This window comes from Cyrtonyx montezumae, unplaced genomic scaffold, assembly GCF_038088225.1.
Source record: "Cyrtonyx montezumae isolate F1298 unplaced genomic scaffold, pur_monq_1.0 scaffold_16, whole genome shotgun sequence".
NCBI lineage: Eukaryota > Metazoa > Chordata > Aves > Galliformes > Odontophoridae > Cyrtonyx > Cyrtonyx montezumae.
Genome location: NW_027071892.1, coordinates 4964580 through 4987902, shown reverse-complemented (window position 1 = coordinate 4987902; position 23323 = coordinate 4964580). Strand labels below are relative to the sequence as shown.

General features: G+C 49.8%; 1 protein-coding gene across 4 annotated transcripts in view; it reads left to right on the top strand.

Moving 5' to 3' along the window:
* Positions 1–22715, top strand: part of MGRN1 (mahogunin ring finger 1) — a 47556-nt gene extending 24841 nt beyond the window's left edge. The window contains exons 6-18 of one of the 4 annotated variants that reach the window (XM_065732410.1): positions 946–1012; positions 3946–3998; positions 6786–6833; positions 12837–12905; positions 14671–14830; positions 15912–16021; positions 16823–16888; positions 18903–19126; positions 20363–20486; positions 20965–21010; positions 21436–21543; positions 22195–22239; positions 22556–22644. In XM_065732410.1, coding sequence (XP_065588482.1) covers positions 946–1012; positions 3946–3998; positions 6786–6833; positions 12837–12905; positions 14671–14830; positions 15912–16021; positions 16823–16888; positions 18903–19126; positions 20363–20486; positions 20965–21010; positions 21436–21543; positions 22195–22235 — 1116 coding nt within the window. In that variant the 3' untranslated portion in view covers positions 22236–22239; positions 22556–22644. Of the gene's footprint in view, positions 1–945; positions 1013–3945; positions 3999–6785; positions 6834–12836; positions 12906–14670; positions 14831–15911; positions 16022–16822; positions 16889–18902; positions 19127–20362; positions 20487–20964; positions 21011–21435; positions 21544–22194; positions 22240–22555 lie in introns of all 4 variants that reach the window. The other 3 variants (XM_065732407.1, XM_065732411.1, XM_065732408.1) reach the window with 3 other exon arrangements.
* Positions 22716–23323: the final 608 nt, after the last annotated feature.

Below are 23323 nucleotides of genomic sequence, written 5' to 3'. Positions count from 1 at the left end.
TATCAGGGCTTGTTGTGTGGGTTGCCTTGCATCCAGTCTGGTGTTTTTGGTTGCTGTTTGTGCCAGCCTCCTGCTGTATCTTAGGAGAGACTGGAGGAAATCACAGCACCAGTGGTGCAGAGGGTGAGGAAAGAACAGGAGGCCCTGATGCACCACCTGAATGACCCCACAGTGCTTTGAAGTGAGTCTCAGCTTTCACTGGGAAACTGGAAATAGACTGCCTAGAGCACCGTGGTGAGAGGATCTTTTTTCTCTCTTGGCGAGAAATAAGACAAGAAAACCAAATCAGTAATTAACAAAAACACCAGAAATCCAGTCTCTGAGCCACTTCCGTTCCTGGCATAGTACTGTGTTTGTAAGGTTGTATTTTTCTTGCATATGTAAGATCACACGTAGCTTTTGAAGTGCTTTAATGAAGTGTGGGGCAGAAGAAGAAATTGAGTCTATTTTCCTTGCACTCAAGGGAACTCTCAACTTTTAAGATTTCACTCTCATCCATTAAAAGGTCAGGGACCTGAACATTGTAACATGCCAAGAGATGGAAATCAGTCTGGTGTTCTTCAAAGTGCTGTATGAGCTTGAAGTTCTGCAGATTTCTTTCTATATCTTCAAGAACTTTGTACAATAATTAGGGTTTCTTTTGTGGTGTAGGGAGCATAACGCATGCTGCTGTTCTACTGTCATAGAATGGCTTGGGTTGGAAGGGACCTTACAGCCTCCCCAGCCCCTCAGAAAGGGCTAAATCATCGACAAATAACGCGGAGAATTCTGCTCTGCAGTGCTTCCTGAAGTCTCATAATCTCTGAGGCCCGTGGGCACGGCCTGCTGCTCTTGCAGGTGAAAACTTGGTATCTTCTAACTTCACTCTTCTGTTGCTAATGTATTTCAAGTCTCCAGCCAGGCCTGGTGTGAATTCTCTAACTTGATCTTGTTTCTTTCCCTCAGCTGAACTTTGACTTGGACCGTGGTGTGTTTCCAGTGGTCATCCGAGCAGTGGTGGATGAAGGGGATGGTAAGCTTGGCATGTGCTCACTCGGTCAGGCTGGATATTAAGGGACACTTCAGGGGAGGCTTTGTTCTGCAAAAGCAAAAACATTTTACATGCAGCAAAGGTGTGGGGAGCCTTTCCAGAATAAAATCATTTCAGGAATTCACCATCACATTCTTTTGTTAAAGGAGTCAAGCTAATCACAGACTCTTACATAATGGTATGCTTTTAAAGATAACCTTGATTTTTTTACAGGAAAGTCAGCCAGGTAGTTAGTGTTGGAGTGGGGTTTAGAAGAGCTAGGGTTAGGTCTTGGCTCTGCCACCAGTGTCAGGCCCAAACTGGTACAAATGACTCTCTCTCTCTTTGAGTTTTTTGTTGCAGTCCTGTAATGCAAGGATGGATTTTATATCTTCTTTGAGGTTTAAATAATCTTTGTCAAAGCTAGAGCTACCCGTAGGGCTGAGGAACGATCAGAGGAAAAGAAAGGCCTTTTAAATCCTCAGGCCATATACAGATTAATTCAACCACGTTCGGATTAATTCAGCACTTTAAAATTGTCTTCTCTTTCCCAGAGGAAGTTGATGATTTTATTAAAAGAGACTAACTTCTGATGGTAAATAATATTGCTGGTTATTTTTAAAGCACACTGCCCTTTTAGAGAAGAATGGGCAGTAAATGTTTGGATGGTTAATCACCTTGTGCAGCGTTTTCCTTGGGGTGTGTGTGCTTTTGGGCTCTGGGTGTTTGCACTCATTCTGAGCGCTGGTGATGAAAGGGGCACAAGAAAGTCATGTGTTCTCTACAGCTGATGGCTGTTGTGCTCCATATGACTAGTGTTCCCCTTCTGCTTTTTACAACTCTTGGTATAAAACTGAAGGAAAATAAGAAAAGAAAAAAATCCCTTTTTGATTTTATTGTGTGCTCTGCTTCCTGTGTGAAAGTGCACAGGAATTCATTGTGTTATTTTACAGTCCTCCAAGCAAACAGAGTGGGATGAACCAATTTAAAGTGTGACTAACGAAGCAATATAAAAGAAATTGCTTTTAAAATGCATCTGTTTTTACTGATTTCAGGTGCTGTTAGTAATATTGACATATATATGTTGACCACGGATTAAAAAAAAAAACCACCTTCCACTATTTGTTGAGCTTTTGCCAATGTATTTCTACTTTCTGATGTTAGACATATCGAGAAAGACCAAAAATAGAACAGGAGGCAGCATGGGAAGCATACTTATATGCACATACCATGTCAGCTCTTAGCCAACAGTGAGCTGTCATCTATATTAATAACCTGGAAAGGCAATTTATTTTCAATCTTCTCCTGGAAAGAATATCAGCACAAAAAAATGTGGCACTTGAACAAGATTGGGAGAAGTTGTTTATTCTGGTTCTTTTTACTGATGAGGTGGGCAGGAGCTAGCCTCATGTGTTTGGAGTCCCTGGAAAATTACAGCTAGCTTGTAACTACTTGCAATAAAGAAAATTGAATGGTAAATTAAAATTGCAGTCAGCAAAATGTCATTTTGGACTGATTTCTGCCAAAGAGATGTTTGTGTTCCTTGAAGAATGTGAGTTTGCAATGCTAGCACTCTTCATTCCTGTCTGTGGAATTGCTCTCAGTAAAGGTACATAAATCCTTAAGGCCTGGAAGGTGCTGTGCTGCTCCAGCCATACGTGCTGCTTGAATGAGCAGGATATGAAGGAAAGCAATGTCTGTTATCTCTTCCTTGGCTGTTCAGACTGCAGTGAGAGACCTGAATTTCATTTACTGAGTGATCTGGAACAGGCTTTCTCTTGTCAGGGTGGGAGCGTTCAGATGAAATCCCAGTTTTAGCCCTCAGTTCTGGATACCACTGTGTTTCTGATCATACCCTAATTGCTGTGACTAATCTTGGTTCTCCAGCAAATCTGCAGTCCTGGACTCTTAATCCACATCCTTTTCTGCATGTGCTGAGCACAGCACAGGTAGCCCAGGTAGGGCTGGGTGGTGACATAGCTTTCCTTCCTTCAGAGGTTCCTCTGAGACCTCCCATTTCCACGGAGTGATCACAGATAGACAAAATGCAGGCAACTGGAGCTGAACAGAACTGCGGAGTCTTGAGACAGAGAGGCCAGGATTGTGCCTTGGTTTCCTCTATTTGGCACCTGTGTTTCCCTGTGGTTTTTTTTTTTTTTTTTCTGACAGAGCCATCAGTGCAGTACAGAAACCTCTGACAGCCCCTTCTGAATGCTGATGGATTAAGAGGGGGCCTCAGATTAGGAAGAGGAGGTTGGGGTATTTATCACTGGGGAAGGAAATCGGATAACTAATAACAGAGATGTTTTGCTGTCCAAAAATATGAGAAATAAAGGTTTTACAAGCATGTAGGATTAGACTGTAATTAAATGGTAAGTACTAGGACTGGAAGGAGTAGCAGCTGCTGCTAAACCAGATGGGTGTTCATCTGTGGTAAATTCAGGTAACTAAACCCAAGAATGTGGTGAGTGAGCAGAATTACACAGAACTCTTTGTTTTAGGTTTCTTTTATCCATCCTATGTTTTAGCAGCTTCCCTATGAGGATCTTATAAGAGACAGAGTCCAGTGCCTTACCGAAGTCCTGGAGGACAGCATGCACTGTTCTCTCATCCATCAGGCCGATCCTTTTGTTATAGAAGCTTATCCAGTTGGTCAGTCCTGGTGATTGGCGAATCTGTGCTGACTACTCCAGATGATTTCCTTTTCCTTCATGTGCCAGGAAATGGTTTCCTGGATGAGCTGTTTCATCACATTCCCAGGACTGAGGTGAAGCTGACCAGTGTGTGGGTCCCCAGGTCCTCTTTCTTTTAAACTGCAGAAGGAGGTGAAGGTGATAATGGTTTAAAAAGTGCAAGTGGTCTAAAATTCAGCTGATGGTGATATCGTGCTTGTGCTGCTTTCAAAGTTTAACCAGGATTGTTCTCTCTTTCTGCAGTGGTGGTTGAGGTGACAGGCCATGCCCATGTTCTCCTGGCTGCATTTGAAAAGGTAAATGACTTCTCTTTTCCCTCTGTCCTTATCACTGTATATATAAATATTTCCACGGGTCATTAGGTTGTGTTTATATATCACTGAGCACAATGGGGTCCTGGCATGAGACTAGAGTTTCAGAGTGGTACTGCAGGACAAGTAATTGCTTGCAGCAACTGTAGTGCAGTCTGTAATCATCATTTGTACCTGAGCTGGTCAGTCAGTTAATTGTAGCCGGTGTTTCCTGTGTGTGGGGAGAGGGTGTGCCGTAGTGTCTGTGATGTTTGAGAGTTGATGTTGACCAGAGCTGCTAGTGTGCAGCTTTGCAGGGCTCTGTGCTCCGTTTGCAAAACCGGATTTGCTGTGTCCAGAGCCTGCTGCACCTTTGTTTGACCTTACACTTAGGACCAAGCCCTTTTAGGGCTCAGGATACATCCCGCATGAGGTCTCCACTTTTGTGAATTGTGGCTGATGTGAGCACTGCCTATGTGGGGAGGCTAAGCACAAGCCTTGATAAGAGTCACGTGATTACTGTACCTTGAAAACATTTATGAGATTCCTAACTAAATATGTTGCATGTGGTGGTGGTAATACTATGGACATAGATCCTGGGCAAGTGATGTGGAGTGACATCCTAAGATGAGGCCAGTTATGCTGAAGCAGAGTTGAGCACGTAGAGGAGAGCAGCATCAGTGCTGTGCTGTTAGAAGTTCCCTGCTTCCAGGCTGGTGTGTGGGTTAACTTCTCCTCAGTCAGCTTGGTCCCTGCCATGTCCAGAAGTAAGTAGGAGTAAGTTGCCAGGACTTATCCTAGGTGGATAGTGTTGATGGTGACAAGCTGAGTCAGAGGGCCTGGGCAGCACAGTCAGTCCTCAGGAAGCCCTGTGGTTGGAAGATGCTCCAAAGTATTCCAGGCTGTGTTTTATTTATGGGCTTGGTATGTGTTGGACTTATCTGGACAATTAGAAATCTTTGAGAAATGAGAAGGGCAGCTGCGGCACTCCTGGGACTAGGGCAGGGATGCTGTTCTTGTAATTGCCTTGTCCAGATGAGCTGGAAAAATCAGGAAGCCTCTGGAATCCCTCAAGTCATTGCTCAGCAGCACCTGGGGCAGGACAGTGTGGGCAGTTGGTCCTAGGGAAAGGCTGTAGAATTTGGAGTCATCTTGGTGAGACTGCACTGTAGAATCCCAGGGCCAGCACTTGATAACTGTGCCTTGTTGAAATATACTTCCCTGAGATACCTTCCTATGGAGCAAGCGTAGTGCCCATAGCTGTGAGAAATGGCACCTAGGCTGTGGCTGATACCGTAAGGTGCCACATCCCAGTGCATGTTAAATATGCTGGAGATTGTTAGAGCTGTTGTGGTGTTTTCTGGGTCAGTGGTGTTTTCAGTCCCAGATAGCTGCAAGCCCTGAGAACACAAGGGTCTGGGGGAGGAAGGCAGCACCAAGCCCTGCAGAGTGCTCTGGTGTGTATTGGGAATGTATTAATACAAGGGCAAAAGTGAAGTGTAGGAAACTTCCGGCTCATAAGGAAAGCAGCTTAACCACTCTGGCTTTGGAAGTAGGCTTTCAAGACTTACAGATGATTTCTCTGTGCTGTGCAGAGCTTCTGAGCTGTCTGGATATGTAAAGGTGATGGCAAATGTCCCCTCAGTGCTCAGCAAGCTGAACAACAGAACTGGGAACTGACCAAAGCTGCTTTGGCTATTTCATCAGTGCTGGCTTATGTCCTGTGTCCAGCTCAAAGACTAAATCTGCTTCCCTTCTTTTCCCAGTCTGTGTGCTGTGAGAGGGAGGTGCTGTCCATTGGGCCTCTCCTTACTTCTGATCTTGCAGCTGAATGCATTTAACAAGATGCAAATCTCTTTTTTTAAAAAGGGCAGAGGGCAGAGTGCTTACAGAGTTCTTTCTCCGATCCTTAGAATAACTGCAGCTTTTGAACTGTGGGTACATCAATCTACAGGAGGTTTTTGCTAATAAGCACTGCTGCTGATCAGCAAAGCATGCTCAGAGGACAGTCAGGTCAGCAGCCTGAGCAGCTCGCTGTCTGTGTGTCTCTAACAGCAGAGCAATAACCTTGACACCATGCAGTGTCTGACCTTGTGGCTTTTCCAAAGGCAGAAACTTGTCACTTTGTGTTTGCCTGGAAAACAGCACTGTTTTGTCTTTTGGTGTAACTCTTTTGTACCTTCCTTCTGAAACTCCTCCAGCAAACAGATACATGCCTGCAGCTGCTTGCAGCAGCAGACCTTGCAGGAGTTTCTCCTCAAACTCCTTCCATGCTCTGAAGTTGGCACTTGTGGATGATGGAGTAAATAGAAGTAGCATGCTATTCCTGACACTAATTCTGACACCAGGACACACACAGTTGTTACAGTTGTGCCTGCTGTAGCTGAGCCAGTGAAATGCTAGGGGTGCTGAGACAGGGCACGTGTCTCTGACTGCATCCAGTGGCCAAGCCTTGCTCTCAGCCTCGTGCCTCTCCCTGCTCTCCTGGGGCTCCAGCCTTGGGAATGGCTCTGACTCTGGATGTTACCTAGGGAGTTAACAAATACCTTCTGCCAAGTATTGCTGCGCTTGTTGAAGATGTGTTTGCACCCAGCGGGACTGCCTGCACCCTGAAAGCATGTAGTGTGCCAGTGGGTTTCTGTGTATGCTCTGGCCCACTTGAGCCAAGTCCACCTGCCTCGTTAGCCACATTTGTCACCTTTCTCTTAGCTAAGAAATGACAACTGATCATTAATCTGTTTTAATTTTTGTACACTGGCTGTTTAATACATTTCTTCTTTTTTTCACTTCTAGCATGTTGATGGCAGTTACTCCGTGAAGCCATTAAAACAGAAGCAGATTGTAAGTACTTGTTTGTTGCTGATTAAAGACATACTTGTGTGGCACAGACACCCAGCAGTAACAATGGGAAGCTCTGATATTAGTTCACCAAGAGCTTGACATCTTGGCTACATAGCTCATAAGTTCATAAGTTCATAAGGTTGGAAAGGACCTATAAGATCATCTAGTCCAACCATCCTCCTATCACTATCAGATAACACCAACAAAGTCTGCTGCTTGGTGTTGGGCTGGATGTTGCACAGCCATGTGTGTTGGGGGAACAGATACAGCAGTGCAGTCTGTTTGTTCTTCTCTTCAAGTCAGGAGCTGTATATAAATCCAGTTGGCTTTATATATTGATGCCTTGCAGACATTTGGTGTTTTTATAAAACTGGTAGAACTGCTACACATACCACAGTACTGATGTTTCGATCTCTGTATAGGTGTGTGTAAATTTGGTTTGTGTAAATGAGCTAAAGCACTGACAGTGTTGAGTAACATGAAGCACATCTGTGTATCCACACTGCCTGCTTGCTTCAGGTTCTGCATTTTGTGCTGTGGAAGGATATCTTTGCCAACTCTCTGCGTCCTATTTAGAGCCTGATTACTGTTAGATTTCCACATATGTATATGTGAAAACAATAAGGGATCTTATGCATATCTTCTCCCTGCATAAGGTTCCTTTTTGTGGCCATAGCATCTTTGGAGAAGTCCCATGGATTGAAACCTTTTGGCCCAACTTGCCCATCCCATGTGAGTATCCTGGGACTTGAGCAGGCACAGGCACTGTTGTTCTTTAACTCTAGCTTATGCAGACTGAACACATGAGAAGGGCAATGGAGGAAGGGAAAATGGCAAACAGGACATTAGGGATCTGTAGCTCTCTTTTAGCTTAGCCCAGTGTGGTGTGATGCACAGAAACTGTGCAGAGCCTTATCCAGACTGAAATTGTACCTGGTCCTGCACGGAGAGAAATACATAAGCAAATGCAAACCTCTAAGATTGCCAAGAGTTTATGCTTCTGAAAGGAAATGGGGTAGCAATCTTGCTGCAAGGATCAGATTGAAATGTCTTGTTGAAAGAGAAGAGGTAAGCTTGAACATATAAGTAAGTGGTTAAATGGTTCTGGGAGATGCTCTGCTTCCTGAGAAACTGTCTTAAATAAGCCTGGCAGCTTCAGTATGCGTCTTGCGTTTGTGTGAAGGTTAATGCTCTTCAGGTTAGCTCAATCCAAGCTGATATTGTTCTGGTGCATGGTCTTAAGAGAGACAAATTAAGAGACAGGAACTCAGCAGATTGTGTGGTGGTACTGAGAGCAATGATTCAGTCATGGTATCTTGGAGTCCTCACAGAGCAATGATTTATGTAAAACTTGGCTGAAGTCAGGGGACTTTCAGTACCTGACTAGCTTCCTCCTACCATTTCTGCATCTGCTGTAGTCTTGTCATCCTTTTCATTGCTGGAGCTCTCATCAAGTCTGAGCATTACTCACTAGATCTGTCTGGATTCTTCCCACATCTTGAAATTACTTCCTTGTTGCTTGGAAACTCAACCCTTCCCGTCCTTGTTGCCCTAACCTCCATCCTCACTGCAGTACACACAGCATTCAGTGTTCATTTCCTTGTTGTTCTTGAACATACAATGTTTGTATGATAATCATGGATAAGTTTAGCTTTGTGCTTCATGCTGCAGAAATACGTTTTTGCATTGTCTGTTTTTCCTCCACATTTCACAGTGATGCTCTTCATACTCTCCTCTTACCCATGCGTGGTTCTTTTCTGCAGCTTTACCTCCTCCATGGCTGATTCAGTCCCTGCTCCTCATCAGGCACTTCTGCAGCACGTTGTTGGGACTGTCCTGTTTTCAAGATCAGTATGGATGAACTGACAGACATACTCCTTCCTATTGTTTTTGAAAATAATTTTGCACTATGATTTTTGTTTTTTTGTTTTGTTTTGTTTGTTCCAGGGTGTTGTCTTGTCCCATGACTATGTTAGGATAAGCAGTCCATTTCCTGATGTTGATACAAACTAGCTGTCTCAAAGCAAAAGCTGTGAATAGCTTTCTGTCTGCAGAACCTGGCCTGAAGATTTCTTTCAGATAAGTTTTCTAAGCTGTCTGCTGATACAGGTGGTTATGAGGTTAGTGTTTGAAGCAGACTGGGTAGAAGGTGCAGACTTCTTGCCCTTGAGAGTTCTGATTCGTTTGGAATAAACTATGCCCAGCAGAAAGCCACGTGGTTCACTCCCTGAACTGGTCAGAACTGCACCAGTCAGGGTCCTGCACACCAGTGCTGTGCTGCAGCTGCAGTGTGAACTCCTCCGCTTGCCTGGTGCAGAGTGCAAGCCCTGGAGGTGTGTGGGGCAAAAGGCAGATGGGAGGAAACGTGAGCTGTTTCAGAGTATGAGCTGTGGTGAGCAAAGTTCCACAGATGTGGAAGACAAAAGCTGAAAGAAGAGGGAGTTTTTTGATTTTCCTTTGCTGAGTCTATTCCTAAAACATACTTCAGGCCTCCTGTTCTGAAATTTCTATACAGAAGGCGTATAAATGGATCAGCCTGCCATGGGCCTCTGGGAGGAAGAATCACTGATGTTCATCAGAGCATGTTTTTCATTATTGACATGTGGAGCTGGAAGTCAGGGATCGTTTGGGCCATCTGCAGGGTCTCCTCTGTGCTGCTGCTGTTTCACCCAGCTCTTGGACTGTGCCCTGGGAGTTATATTGCACTGAGGCATCTGTCCCAGGAAGGTGCCTGGTGATTGTGATTCCAACCCCTCTGCTTAGCTGCAGGGTGTGCTTCATTGGTTGGACCCTTCACCAGCAGATGTGTGCTGTGATTCTGTTCTGTGTTTGACTTCAGCTGCTAGTGATTGATGGTGAGCACTTTTCTCATCTGCATTACACAGCCTCCAATACCAAGATGGTCATTAAATGCCTTGATAGTTCACTTTTTGATAAACTTGGGGATGAGTCGTTTGTTCTGACACATTTCTTCCAGTCCCCAGGTCAGAAGGAGCCACCGAATGGTATCAGTTAGTCATGTGTGTCAAAACCATGTTCAGTAACTCACTCCCTGCCTCACCAGTGCTGTGCACATGACCTTCAGGCTTGGTCCTGCCCAGCAGAAGCAGCCTTAGCCCTCCCTGTCAGGGCTTCATTGCAGTGCTGGAGGTGAATTACCAGCCTGACACCTGCTCTGAGCCCTGCACTCCTCCTTCCTCAGTGCTTGGTTCTATTGCAGCATCGTTCCTGATGTTGTTTAGCATCCAGCCAGAGATGGTTCCAGAAAGCACTCTGCAGAGTGAAGGGCAGGACCATGGTGGGAACATTGAGAAGAGTACATTCTGCAGGGAGAGCTGTGTGCTGTGCTGGAAAAGGCTGCTGAGCTCCAAGGGAGCAGAGCAGTGTGATGCCAGCTGCACCTTGTTCTCACATTTTCTTCTGCTCAGAGAGGAGCACTGCATTGGTGAGCTGACTGAAAGCAGCTTGTTCAGCATGCCTTTTTATTTAACCACGGTGCATACACGGCTGTGAGCACTCTGAATTGGTGTTGGATTGCTGTGCACACCAATGCACTGTGGGCTCCATTCTCCATTTAGAGCTCTGGGCTTTCCAAATGGAGGACTGTATTGCTAGAAGTGCTCTCTGAGGAAGTTCCTTCCCTACCACAGCATGGTTAGCTGACTCCTGCAGTGAAACAGCATGTGCTTGTCTGTCTGTACTGGCACAGCATGTGTCCTGCCCACTAAGTGTTTGGTTGTCGGTGCTTTTTTTCTTGTCAGTTTGTAAAACTTAATGCTTCTATGTTCTCTCCCATGGGTTTTAAAATAGAAGTAAACTCTTGCTAGAAGAACACACAGTACCACTGAAACTGGTGTAGCATCTGCACCCATAGGAGCATAGAGCAGAATTATGGAGAGTATGCTGGGAGTAATCCATCTGTATAATGCTGTAAATGCATCCCCATTGCAGCCTTGCTTTTGTCTGCTCCTCATTGCCATTGCCAGGATTCCTGGGTGCCTTGTGTGTGCGTGTGCATGGATCTCTAAAGCTCTTTGAGAGCAGGAAGCAGCAGATAATGAGCTAGACTGCTTTGTTCTCTCAGCTAAGATCAGTTATGGTGTAGGTACCAACCTGTTCTTAAATAAATAAAAACAAAAACATGGTTGAATGTGAACAGATGGGATAGAGAAAAATCATGACCTGGAGTTGGCCAGTGGCTCTCATAGGCATCAACTATGTCTGAATTTAGCAACAGAAGCCTTGGGAAGGATGACGTGCTGTGGGAGAAATGTGAAGGTGAGGGACTGCACTGTGTCATATCGCCTACTTTTTATTTGCCCCTCTGTTTTTGAACCCAGAGATCTTGTAGTAAGAGCCATGTTGTGCTGCTCACCCTTTTCTTACTAGGCCTCCATGAGCTTCTGGTGAGATTTTTTGAAGCAAGCAGTAAAATGAATGCAGAATCCTGTAGAGACTTGGGTCTCTCCCTTCCTGATGTATTTTGCTCTTTGAGCTGGCCGTTGTGCGCTCACTATCACTCATCATGATCCTCAGAGGAGTCAGGATGCCGTAAAAAGACTCTCTTTGAAATGTGGAGTTATAAAAGGATAGCTCCAACATAATAGTTCACAAACTTCCTGGGTGGATTGTGAGACACTGCAGAGGATTTTGCTTGACAGTCCAACTGCTGACCTCATTGCCTTGAAATGCAGGCCTAGAACAGATTGTGAGCTGCATGCTGAGTTAAATGGGGAAGACTCTGGAATTGGTTTGTTCAAGCTGCTGCTGCATCCCAGCTCAGAGCATTTCTAAACTGGTAGGCAGGCTGGATATAACTAGCTTCTGAACCATCTTGGCATGAGATGTGTTCTGCAGCACTGAAATCCTGCGGCACAGCCATTGCTTTTCTGAACACCTGACTTGACAGAACAGGGAGAACAAGGCTGATTACACACAAAAATGCCAAAAGCCCTGGAAGAACACCGAGCCACTGTAGCATTGCATTCCCAGTGGCTTGGCTTCAGTGCATGGCGTCAACCAAACAGTTGCTGGAGCTAACAGGAAAGTGTTTCCTTCTCTTCCTCAGGGTGTCAGTTTGATAACTTGCAGCTGCTTCACTGTTGCTGGGCTTTGTGAAGAGGAGCACATGATGCTCTGGGATAGCTCTGCACATCTCTGTAATGCTCCTTATGGCTATAAGAGTCTTGTGCTGTGCTTGCTGGCTGAGCTGTGGAGCCATGGAAAGCAGCACACAGGAGTTGATTCTCTGGGACCTGAACTGTTGGCCTTTCTTGTGCTGCTTTAATTCAGCTGCTCGGGGTAATCTGTGGGCAGCTGCTAGCATTTGCATTAAGGCATGGCCCAGAGGACCTTGTCCTGTGCTGGGGGTTGTGTTCCTGGCAGAGCTTTCTGCCACCACACACTTCAACTGAAAGATACCACCAAGGGTCAAGATGGTCATAAATGGCACTGCACTAGGAGAGGTAGTTTGTCTGCGTTCAATTGCTTGCCCTTACACTCCCAGGCGATGAAGAGGGAAGTATAGTGCAGCCATGGATGTGCTGGTAGTGAGGCACTGGCATAGCACCAGGATGGGGACCATCCCTCTCCTTCCCTGAGGTTATGAAGATGGGTGGAAATCCATCTTGGCTAGGAGGTCAGTGCTTCACAGAGGGAAGGGACTTTGGAGGGCTGATTGCCTCTGGCTTATTTGAACTTTGGGCACATGTTCCTTTTGTGATAAGCAGAGTAGGTGTTTTTGAGATGATCTTAGTAGTGACTAAGTGGCTGGTTGGGCTCCCAGCTTACTGGGTGGGGTAGGCACCACTTTGGAGCAAGGACACATTCATTCTGCCAGCTGTCTTTTGTGCTACTTGTTTCTGTGAACGCTTTCCTGTAGCTCTAGGAGAGTCAGCTGCTGTGGGTACTCCATGAACACTTTGACACAGGGAAGGAGAGAAGATAATCTCAAAACAGCAGTGGCATAGCAGCCGGTCCTCCAACTGTTATCTTCTTCCCTAGGTTGACCGGGTGAGCTACCTGCTTCAGGAGATCTATGGTATTGAGAACAAAAACAACCAAGAGACCAAGGTAAGAGTGCTCAGAAGGCTCCTGCTCCCTGGGCTGTGGGTTTCCAGTTCGCATCTTCCACTTTCAGGTTTACGTACAAGTTTTGTCAGCTTAATGTAAAGATGCCTCCCAGTATGGCCACGAAGTCTGTGCCATCACTGCAGGCACTGAAGAAGCCCAGGGATGATAAGCCTTCACTGTAAAACTCAAACAGTATAATTGTGCTGAGATAATTTTCAGATAGCCTGAGGCTCATGAGGATATTTCCTGTAGCAGGGAATGCTGGGGGAGGAGGGCATCTGTTCCCCTTTGTATTTCAGAGCCAGGGAGACGGTGTGGACTGCTGCTCTTGATGCCCTGAGGTTATTGGCCAGTCTGGGTGCTTCCCAGTGTGTACAGCAAGGGGTTCTTTTTTTCTCATTGACTGTAAATGAGTGTTGCCCCTCCACAGTCAAGGTACTTGTTTCTGATGTCCATGCTTTTCTGCTGTGGCTCTTAAAACTTCTCATTTTGTTTTTTTATGGGAGGACTGCATGTTCCTGTAGCATTGCATGGCACTGAGCTATCTAGAACTTGCTAGATCAAACTGGATTTGCACAGAGGAAGGAGCACAGCATCAGTAACAGCAGGGGATTTATCTGCAAGTGCCTTAGCCAGAAGCACTGCCTATCTTCAGGCAGGAGCTTCTCCTGAATCCTGGTTTGCTGCACAGCCCCAGCCACTTTGTGTGACTGCTTTGTGCTTGCTGTAGCCCGATGTAGAGCTGCCCTTTGCTGCCATCTGGGCTGCAGAGCACATGAAGTGCTGGTCTCAGACTGCTATTCTAAGTATTAGCATGTGATCTGCAAACAATGGAGTAGCCACGGTGCGAGACAAGCTGGATTTCCTCTCCAAGCAATGCTGTGTTCTACCCGAAGCATGATGTTATCTCTGCCTGCCTGTGTCAACAGGTAGCACCTGAAAAGGGAGGAGAGAGATTTATTTTGCACCACATCTTTTTAAGAGCTTTTTTAAAGACCTTTTTAAGAAGCTTTTGTTTGCTTTGTCTGGTGTCATGAGTCTCCTGACCCAACCATCACGCTTGTGGCTTGTCAGACAAGTGTCCTGGGACGATTTCTGTTCTTCCTGGTGTGCTTGGTGAACATATGAATAGGCAAACAAAAAGCCTCCCCTCCCCAAATAGATAAGGAGTGCGTCTGATGGAAAATGAACTCACAGCACTGTATTGTTCCCTGGCCCTCAGTGAGCTTGGAGCAGAGCCCCAAGAAGGGGCAGTGTCTGTCACACAGCTGTGTGTGCTGGCAGTTGCTCTCCTTGAGAAACCCCACCTGAGAACTACAGGAGGAGGATGTCAGCTTTGTCTCAGAGTTTGGGGTGGGAAATTTCCCCAGGTTCCCCAGGCCATTGGCAGTTCACAGAATTGCAGAGTGGTAGGGGCACTGTAGAGACCATTGTGTCCAGCCCCCCTGCCAAAGCAGCTCCCAGCCCAGGTTGCACAGGTAGGTGTCCAGGCAGGTCTTGAATGTCTCCAGAGAAGGAGACTCCACCACCTCTGTGTGCAGCCTGTGCCAGTGCTCCGTCACTGCACTGTGAAGAAGTTCCCACACGCACTTGTGCAGAACTTTGTATGCATCAGCTTGTGGCCATTTCTGCTCACCACACACTGCAGAGAAGAGTCCAGCCTTGGCCCTTTGCCTCCTGCTCCTTAGGTATTTATAGATGTGGATCAGATCAGTTCGACGTGACTCTTTCTATTCTCATGCCCAATTTTTGCCTCTTGTTTCAGCCTTCAGATGACGAGAACAGCGACAACAGCAACGAGTGTGTGGTTTGCCTGTCTGACCTCCGGGACACTCTCATTCTGCCCTGCAGACACCTCTGCCTGTGCAATTCCTGTGCTGACACCCTGCGCTACCAGGCCAACAACTGCCCCATCTGCAGGCTGCGTGAGTATGTGCCCAGGAAACAAGGGCACCTTTCTTCCTTCTGGTGCTTCTTTTAGAAAACGATAAAGAGCCTAAGACAGACGTTTGGCCTGAGAAATTAAGTCCCCAAAAGTTCAGACTTGGCAAAGATACAGTAACTGAAAGCAAGATCTTATCAGAGGAAGTGCCCGACAGCCTTGGCTATAAGTAGCACAACTGAAGATGTGGAACATCATTATCTCATCTGTATTCTGCAATGGAGTAGGTTGTTTATGTTTGGAAGGTGACCACGTGCTGGGAATCTGTATCTGAGGAGCACACGGGCAGTGGGGATAGATTTGCACCTCAGTCCTCTGGCTTTAGACTTATCTTGCAAGTGGTTGGATGCAGTAAGAAGCAGGGAAATGCCTGGGCTTTTCCTGGTGTGCAGGTTCTTAGAGCTGCATCAGAACAGATGTCTAGCTCGTTTATATATGCCTGTGGCACTGAGAAACTAAAACAGTATGTAAGATCTGCAGATAGAAAATGGGACGGTGGGCATGAAGAGCAGATCAAAACTGTTGTGATGGGAAGGCTGAGGGCTCACTGTGCTGGGTGCAGGAGTTTAGACACAAGCCCTCTGGCTGGGCTCAGAGCTGCTACGGTGCTTCTCACTAGCACAGCACTGGCCAGTGAGCAGCCCAGGGTTCTGAAGGCTGAGACTTGTAGGATCTGAATGAACCTAAAGTGCTTTTACACAGGCCTCCACCAGACCTGTAGCTTTCAGAGTGCTGCTTGAGGCCAAGCTTGAGTCTTTCCTACTGTGCTGTGTAGCACCAGGTGTGAAGCACTCCCTTTGTCACTACACTGGAGTGGGCAGTGCCTGTTCCCTCTGAAAACCTCATGGATTCAGATTTTTTTCTGCCAGATTGGCTACACCAGTGATGTAGAGGCCGGACCATAGTGCTTGACTTTGCTGTGGTCCATGGCCCCGCTCTCCATGCACACACCATTGCTATAGGGAGCTGCCCTGCTGACAGTGTGTCTGTGAAAGCTGGGGGGCTCCAGCACTGCTCCACATCTGCTATGGCTGCGTGTTCACCTGTGTGCTCTTCTCTCCCAGCCTTCCGTGCCCTGCTGCAGATCCGAGCTGTGAGGAAAAAGCCAGGGGCTCTGTCACCAGTCTCATTCAGCCCTGTCCTGGCACAGAGCGTTGACCACGATGAGCACTCCGTAAGTAACTCACTGTAACCCTCTACACAAAACCTGGATGCTGGTCTCACCCTGGGCAGGCAGCTCGTGTATGCACAAGTTGCTTGGCCTGTGTCCCTGGGACCTCAAGAGGTGTGCTCAGGCCTTGGAGCGAAGCCTTCCTGCATTATGGTTTTCCTCAACTCTTCCACAGAGCTGGGGCTTTTGCTTTCACATGTTAGTAATAGTAAAGGTACAGAAATGTGGCAGACACTGGGACAACAGTCTGAGCAAACAGGGTTACAGTTCAGCTCACACGTGTCTGCGTGGCAGCATGTTGTGATGAAACCCCTCGCCTCTGGGATACTCAGCACAGTAGGAGAAAGACCTCTTTGTGCCAGCTTCCCTGAGTGATTAGGGTCTGGCAGGCTGCTGAGTGAGTGCAGGATGGACAATGCAGTGCTGTTGGCCTGGAGGCCAAATCGCATGCCTCTGGTGTGCTGAGGGTAGAAGCTCATTGCCTGAGCAGTGCTATTGCACAGCTGCTGTGGCAAGACATGAGGTCAGAGTGAGGAGAGGGAGTTCTGCCTCTAAATGACCTTACAGGCCTTCATGAGAACAGAAACGGCTTGTTACAGGAACAGCTTGGTTTTATCTGTGTGTCTTCAGCACTGTAGCCCTGCTTCCTACAGTTGGGGCAGGGGAAGAAAATGCAGGGCAGTGCATAATGTAGGGGAGAGCAGGTGCTGTCACCTGGAGCGAGGTGAGGAGATGCTGGCTGTCTCTTTGTTGCTAACCTCCAGAAAAAAAAAGCTACTTTAAAACATGGTTTTGTCTTGACAGTGTCCCTTTAAAGCCCCTAAAGTGAACACTGTCACCCTGCCCAGCAGGAAACCCAAAAGGAAAACAGTAAGTGGACTTAATTGCCATGGGATGCAAAGACAGAGCAGTGTCACCAGCACGTGGAAGTGTTACAGACACGAGGGCTTGCTAAAATCCTGGACTTGACTTGTGCACCTGCACAGCCTACAACACATGAGTTGTGGTGAGATGCTCACAGCCTGCACACACGATCACTAACCTGTCTGGCTTGCGTGTGGAGGAATAAACTGCAGGTACCTGATGGGTGACTGCCTCTGGGTCCTTGCAAGCTGCTGTCCCCCCGGCTCACCCAAAAGCTTCCTCTCACTCGTCTCATCCTATTGGCAGTTTGGTGTGGGCACTTCTCACTGTGGTTCCCACGCGGGTGCTGACACATGGAGGGAGGCACAGCTGGACTTGGTCTTGCATTAGGACTCCTGGCTGCAATGGGCTGCTTTGCTTTTACAGAAACAGGAAGGATTCAGCTTGTTTTGTTGAGGAGTGTCCAAGATGGTGTGGGAGTGTGTAACTAGAACATCATGCTGGGGACGGCATGAAAGGCAGTTGTGTGGGATCAGGAGCCAAGAAGGGGAAAGGTGAGGGAGACCTTTACCCTAGGAAGGGGCCCTCTTTTTGTGATCCTATGCAGCTGTAGTTGTCAACAGTATTAAGGAGGCTGCAGTTTTCCTCATGCTGGTCTAGACGCTCAGGCTGAGGAGGAATGTGGCTTATCAGATGTAGAGAAAACTTAAGGTTGGGTTCAGCGATGGGGCTGTTTGGTGTGACCCTGGCTCTGTGCAAGCCTCAGACATCAACTAGTAGATCTGCTGGAGCTCTGGGAGTGTGTAATAGAGAGTGGCCCAGGAGAGGGCAGTGTCTCTCCATGCGGAAAGCTCAGAAGCTTTTCAGCCAGGATATTGTAGGTGGTAGCTGAGATCCTCCTCCAGGCTCTGAGCTGTGCAGTACCACCTGAGCGTTCACCAGCTGAAACAAGATGAGCAGCCTTTAGGCCCTCATGCCTTGCTCTTCACGGGCGGGAGAAAATATCCACCCAGACTTGAGCCAGTGGCTTTTGCTTTCCTGACCTTTCTGTTTATAAAATAGCACTGCTGAGTTTGGAAATCGAGTGCTGCCATGCGTGTGGCTCTTGAACCTCTGTTGTGCATCAACTGTGAACGATCCTTGGTGATTTGAGTATCTCACAATCTCCATCTGTGGTCTTGGGCACAGCACAAGGTCATTAAGGCTGGTGGTTTTTTTTTTTTTAAGAGGATATAAGTTGACCCCAGCTTCTACTTGTTCTTTCCTCCTCCATCAGATCTAGCTTCTTCTGTGACCACAGGTGAGTCAGTTCAGCTCTCAACCCTCAGTTTAGTGGCTGTAATGGATCAGGTTCCTGAGGTCTGCAGCTGCATGACTGGGACAGGAGGTCCAGCACAGAAGCTACAGAGATCATGGGCAGGCTCAGCAGCAACACACTATATTTTGTACAGCATACACCAACCTCCCTGAGGATGCAAGGCTGGAACAGATTGAATTAATCTAAGCTTGGACTGCTGTGGTCTTGCCTCTTGATTTGCAGTGGGCTGGGTTACAGCATAAACTGCATAAAATCCTCTTGAGTCTGCAGGGCTTTATTGATCAAGATTTTTGGAGTTAAACCATTGCTGGTTCTGTAGCTTCGGTAAGTTCCCTTTGGCTGGCAGCTAAAGTGAGTTATACAGGGAATGGAAACATGCAGTTTTGCTTCCTGCCTATGGGGTCCGTGGTTCTGTGATCCCTTTCAATATTTTAGCAAAGGTGACTGTGTAGGGCCTGTGTTAGCAGCCAAGGGGACACAGTCAATGGAAAAAGTGCAAGTGCTGTAGTTTTGCAGGACCAGCTCTCAGCTAGAGCATCACTCCTTTGACTCTCAGTGTCTCTGGTAGTGCTGTGAGACAGCTGCATGTACACGGTTGGAAGCAGTGCTGGGATTCTTCCTGGGTTGCAGCTGAGCCTCCCATAAGGTATGTCTCTATCCTGATGAGGGTTTCTTAACATGCCCCTCTCTTCTTACCCACAGAGCTCTGACAACATCCCTCCAGGCTATGAGCCTGTTTCCTTGCTGGAAGCTCTGAATGGCCTTCGCTCTGTGTCCCCCTCCATCCCGTCAGCTCCTCTGTATGATGAAATAAACTACTCTGGCATGGTGGATGGGATGCCCCCTGCAAACCGACCGCTTGTTGGGATGGACAGAGCCGTGGAGAGCAGCCACCAGAAGGGCAAGCGGAGCAAGTCTCCAGATAGGTCAGCATGGGCACAGAGGGTCTGCTCCTTTGTAAGCCCTGAGGGCTTGTGGCCATGTGTGCTGGGTGCTGAGATGGAGCTGTGTCTCTGGCTGATGCCATCGCTGTTGGCACTGCTACCTCATACTGCTGGGAGGCCAGTGGGTACTCAGACTGTGAGAGAACTGGGACACCACCTCTGTGTTCAGCCTGAAGTGACCAGCTTGTCTCCTGGGAGTTAGCTTTGTCAGCCAAAGGAGGATTTTTAGTAAGGAGATTTCATCCAGACTTTGGATGGAAATGTCTTCATTTCCAATGCAGCTAGTGCCTCCACTTGCATGTGACATCCAGATCTTGCTAGATTTCAGCTTTCCATGGAGTTCCCTGGGAACAAACAAATGGAAAAGAGAGGTGTCCTGAATTTCAGATGACCAAATGCTGAGATCCTTTAGTTATTTTCCGAGGCTTCCTCTGATGACCTTGGGTTGATGTAGGTGTGGATGCTGTGTGGAGTGTCCCTCGCTGGGCGATACAGAAAGCTGAGTCACACGGGGTTGGGCTGCATTTGTTTGGGCACTGCTTGCTGTGTTCCAGCTGCTCGTTAGGTTTTTGCCACCTCATCAACAGTAGCAAGTCATTGTGTGCCAGGCAGAGCCCACCTCAGGGCTTGGCACAACCCTGAGCAGAAGGGGCGAGGGCTGGGATCACCTGTTCTGTGCCCTTCCATCGTGTCCCACATGCTCTGCATCCCCAGACCCAACTGCCCTCTCCATTCCTGTTCTGGTTTGGCTGATGGGTGTTTGAGGAATGAGGTGGAGGCCAGGAGGCACAGGATTAATGGCTTCTTCCTGCACACAACTTCTTGTTGCTTACTAGCTCTGAACCCTCTTAGCCAACCACATCAAAAATCTGGCAGAGGAGAAAGATCCTCAAACTGTCAGGAGGAAGAGAAGGAAAAGGAGATGAAAGAAAAGGACTGAAACAGAATAGGTGTCACTTTGGTAGGATGTGGAATCCGAACTGTGCTAGAAGTACACTGAACATCCTGGCAGCCAGCAGGGACTTGTGGCTGTGTCACAGACCTGCTGCTGCTCTCTGTACAGCTGATCTTTAGAGCTGTGCTGAATCTGGCTCAATAGTTTGATCTCCTGCTCTGAGTTGTCTTATCCTGGTGGTGGAAGGTGGGCTGGGCGGGGGGATGGGGCAGGGCAGTGATACCTGGAACTGCCACCACCAAACACAATTTCTCTTGCTGCAGCACACTACGGTCTCCCTCATCCCCAATCCACGAAGAGGATGAAGAGAAGCTCTCCGAGGACTCAGACTCACAACCAGCACTCGGCGGGGGTGAGCTGGTCCTGAGGGAGACCAGCTCCCCAGAAGTAAGTCTGTGTCTGAGCCAGAGCTGTCCTGTGGGGCTTCTGGGGTATAAGCTGCCTCCTGAGGGGTCACTGCTTCCTCAGTGTAACAGGGCTGAGAGCCCAGAGTCAGCAGTCCCATCTGCCTCCACTCACCCACCAGGCTCCATGCCTCAGGACGCAGCCTGTGCACCTAAGTTGACTTTGGGAACTGGGAGGTGGCAGAGCTGCAGTCGGTGCACATCAGGGCTGACATTCGCCCTGCTTGTTGCTGGAGGAGCCGAGCAGTTTGGGCTGGAAGCTGAACTTTGTACATCCAGCATCCACAGAGCACTTCTGCTGCCATTGGCTGTAAAACACCCTGTGGTGCCACAGCACCAGCGTTGGCCCCTTGCTCCCTCCCTGAAGTGAGTCCCTGCTGCAGCCATCACTCTGGAGGGAAGCTAGAGGAGGAGAGAAGTGCAGGAAGGTCTGAAGTAACTGGTGCTGTTTCTCCTTGCAGAGCGTGGCAGGGGAAGAGATGGAGGACACCTCGTCCCTGCAGCAGGGTGAGTGTGTACCCAGCCTTGGGGGCTGTCACACCTGGGTTGTGTTGCAACCTCCGCCACAGACACTGGACGTACAAGTTCAGAACTGTCCAGACCCTGAAATCCATTGCTCTGAGATGCTCTGCTTCACCAGAGGAAGCTGCCAGCATTTCTCCTCAGAAGTGGGAGGAGCAAATCCAACAAATCTCCCCAGTGTATCTGCCAGGCATCTCTCCTTGCCTGAAGTTCTGTGTTCCAGACAGCTGAGCTGGGCTCCTTCCCTCCACACCGTCTGTACCCATGCTCAGGCCTTTGCCAGGGATGGCTGAGAGCGCCTCTGGGGGCAGATAGGCAAAACTGCAGATCCTGAAGCCTGGGTGAGGGTTCAGCTCATCTGCAGAGCACTCATGGCTGGCACTGACTGCAGCACTCCTGGCTGCTTCTAGGTGTCTGCCTTCCCTCTGTCGAAGATGTCCTGCAGGATGGTGGCTGCGGCGAGCACAGGGGCCTGACACAGTTGGACACTGACCCTCAGGTCGATGTCTACCTGCCAGGTAATGGCTGCACTGCTGGGGCTGGAGGCATGTGCTGTGCTGTGCTGGGAGGTGGCCATGGGGGGGAGGCTGTTGGCTCCATACCTGACTGCTGGCTTCCCAGAGTGCTGCAGCCCTACCTCCTCCAGGGCCTGGATGTCGCCCCAGGGGCCAGGATCTGCCCAGAGCACGGGTTCTGCATCCCCCCAGAGCACAGAGCTGTCTGCGGGGGGCTAACAGGGAACATACCCCTTTCTCTCTCCTCCCTCACCCTTCTGTCTCTGTCCTTCCCCCCTTTCTCCTCTCTGGGCCAAGCCCCTGGTACAGCACCCAGAGCTGTACACACGTGGCCTCCTGTGGCTGCCAGGCAGGATGCTGCCCATGTGGGCCAGGATGAGCAAGGGGTGGGGTGAGAGCTGAGTCCTGACCTCTGCTCCTGCTTCCCAGCACCAAAATGCCCGTTTGGCCCTCCGAGAGGAATGAGCTCAGCCCCAGCCTGGGGAGGGCCGTGCCTCGTGGCAGCAGGGCTGTGCTGTGCAGTGCTGGGCCTCGGCCCCACCGTTCTCTTTGCAGCCTGTTTTCTTCCATAGCGTCGCAGGCTGTGCTGAGCAGAGCACCTCTCTAATGTCTCCTTCCCTCTCTGTCTGCCTTCCTCCCTCCTGTCTTGGGCAGCACTGGGTCCCGATTCCTGCTCTATTGGTATAGAGGAGTAAGCTGGTATGTCTTCCGTTCTTCTTACGCATCTGTGCCGGGGCAGCAGCAACCCCGGGGCCGCCGCGGGGCACAGCGGCCGGGGCCGATCCTGGCCCTGGGGGCCGCCACCCCCTCTGTCCCGGCGCTGCCCTTCACCTCCGCCCTGCCCGGCCCCGGGCCCTGCCGCTGGAGGAGCACCGGGCGGGGCTGCGGCTGTCTCCGCTGCCTCACCCCCCCCCCTCCCCGCCCGTTCCCGCAGGGTGCAGCCCCGCTCCCCTCCCCGCTGCAGCCGAGGGGCTGCGCGACCCTACGGCCGACCTTGCTCCCCCTCCTCCCGCAGGTTCGTCCGAGTTCACGCAGACGCTGCCCGGCCGCGGCTCCGCCAGCCCCACGCAGCCCCTTCTGTTCGAGCAGACGCGCCTGCACCTGGAGAACGAGCACCGCCTCTCGTGAGCGGCCCCGTGCCCGCACCGTGCCCGCGGGGTCCCCGGGACGGGGCCGCGCCCAAAGGGCGGTGGGGTGGGGGGGGAGGACGGTCACCGCCGCTGTGCGCCCCGGGACGGCCCCGGGAGCGCCGCGCGCGGAGCGGAGGCCGCAGCCCGTCCTGCCGTTTCCCGGCCGCGCGGAGCGGGCGGGGCCGCCGTGTGCCTTCGTTCCGCTTCGTGCCCGGGCGGCGCCGCGCGTTTCTACGTTCGTAGGAATAAAGCCCGCGCTGTGCTCCGCCTCCGGCCTCCATGCTGCGGGACGGGGCGGGGCGGGGCGGGGGGAAGGGGGCGGGGCCGCGGGGGAGCACGTGCCCGCCTCGTTCCCGGCGCGCAGTTCGGCGGCGCCGCGCGGGGGGCGCTGGGTCGGGCGCGCGCCCTCCCCCGCTTTGATCTCATTGGGCGCGGCGCCGCGAGCCTCGCGCGGCCGCTACCAAGTATGGCGCGCGGCGCGGCCGGGGGCGCGCGTCTCCATTGGCCGCCAGTCACGGGAGCGCGGGGCGCCGCCGCTATTGGCCGCCCCTACCGAGGGCGGCCGCGGGGATTGGCGGGCGGAGCCGCGCGACGGGCCGTCATTGGCTGTCTACGGCGCTCGGTCCCGCCCCCCGACGTCGCGGCGTCCGCGC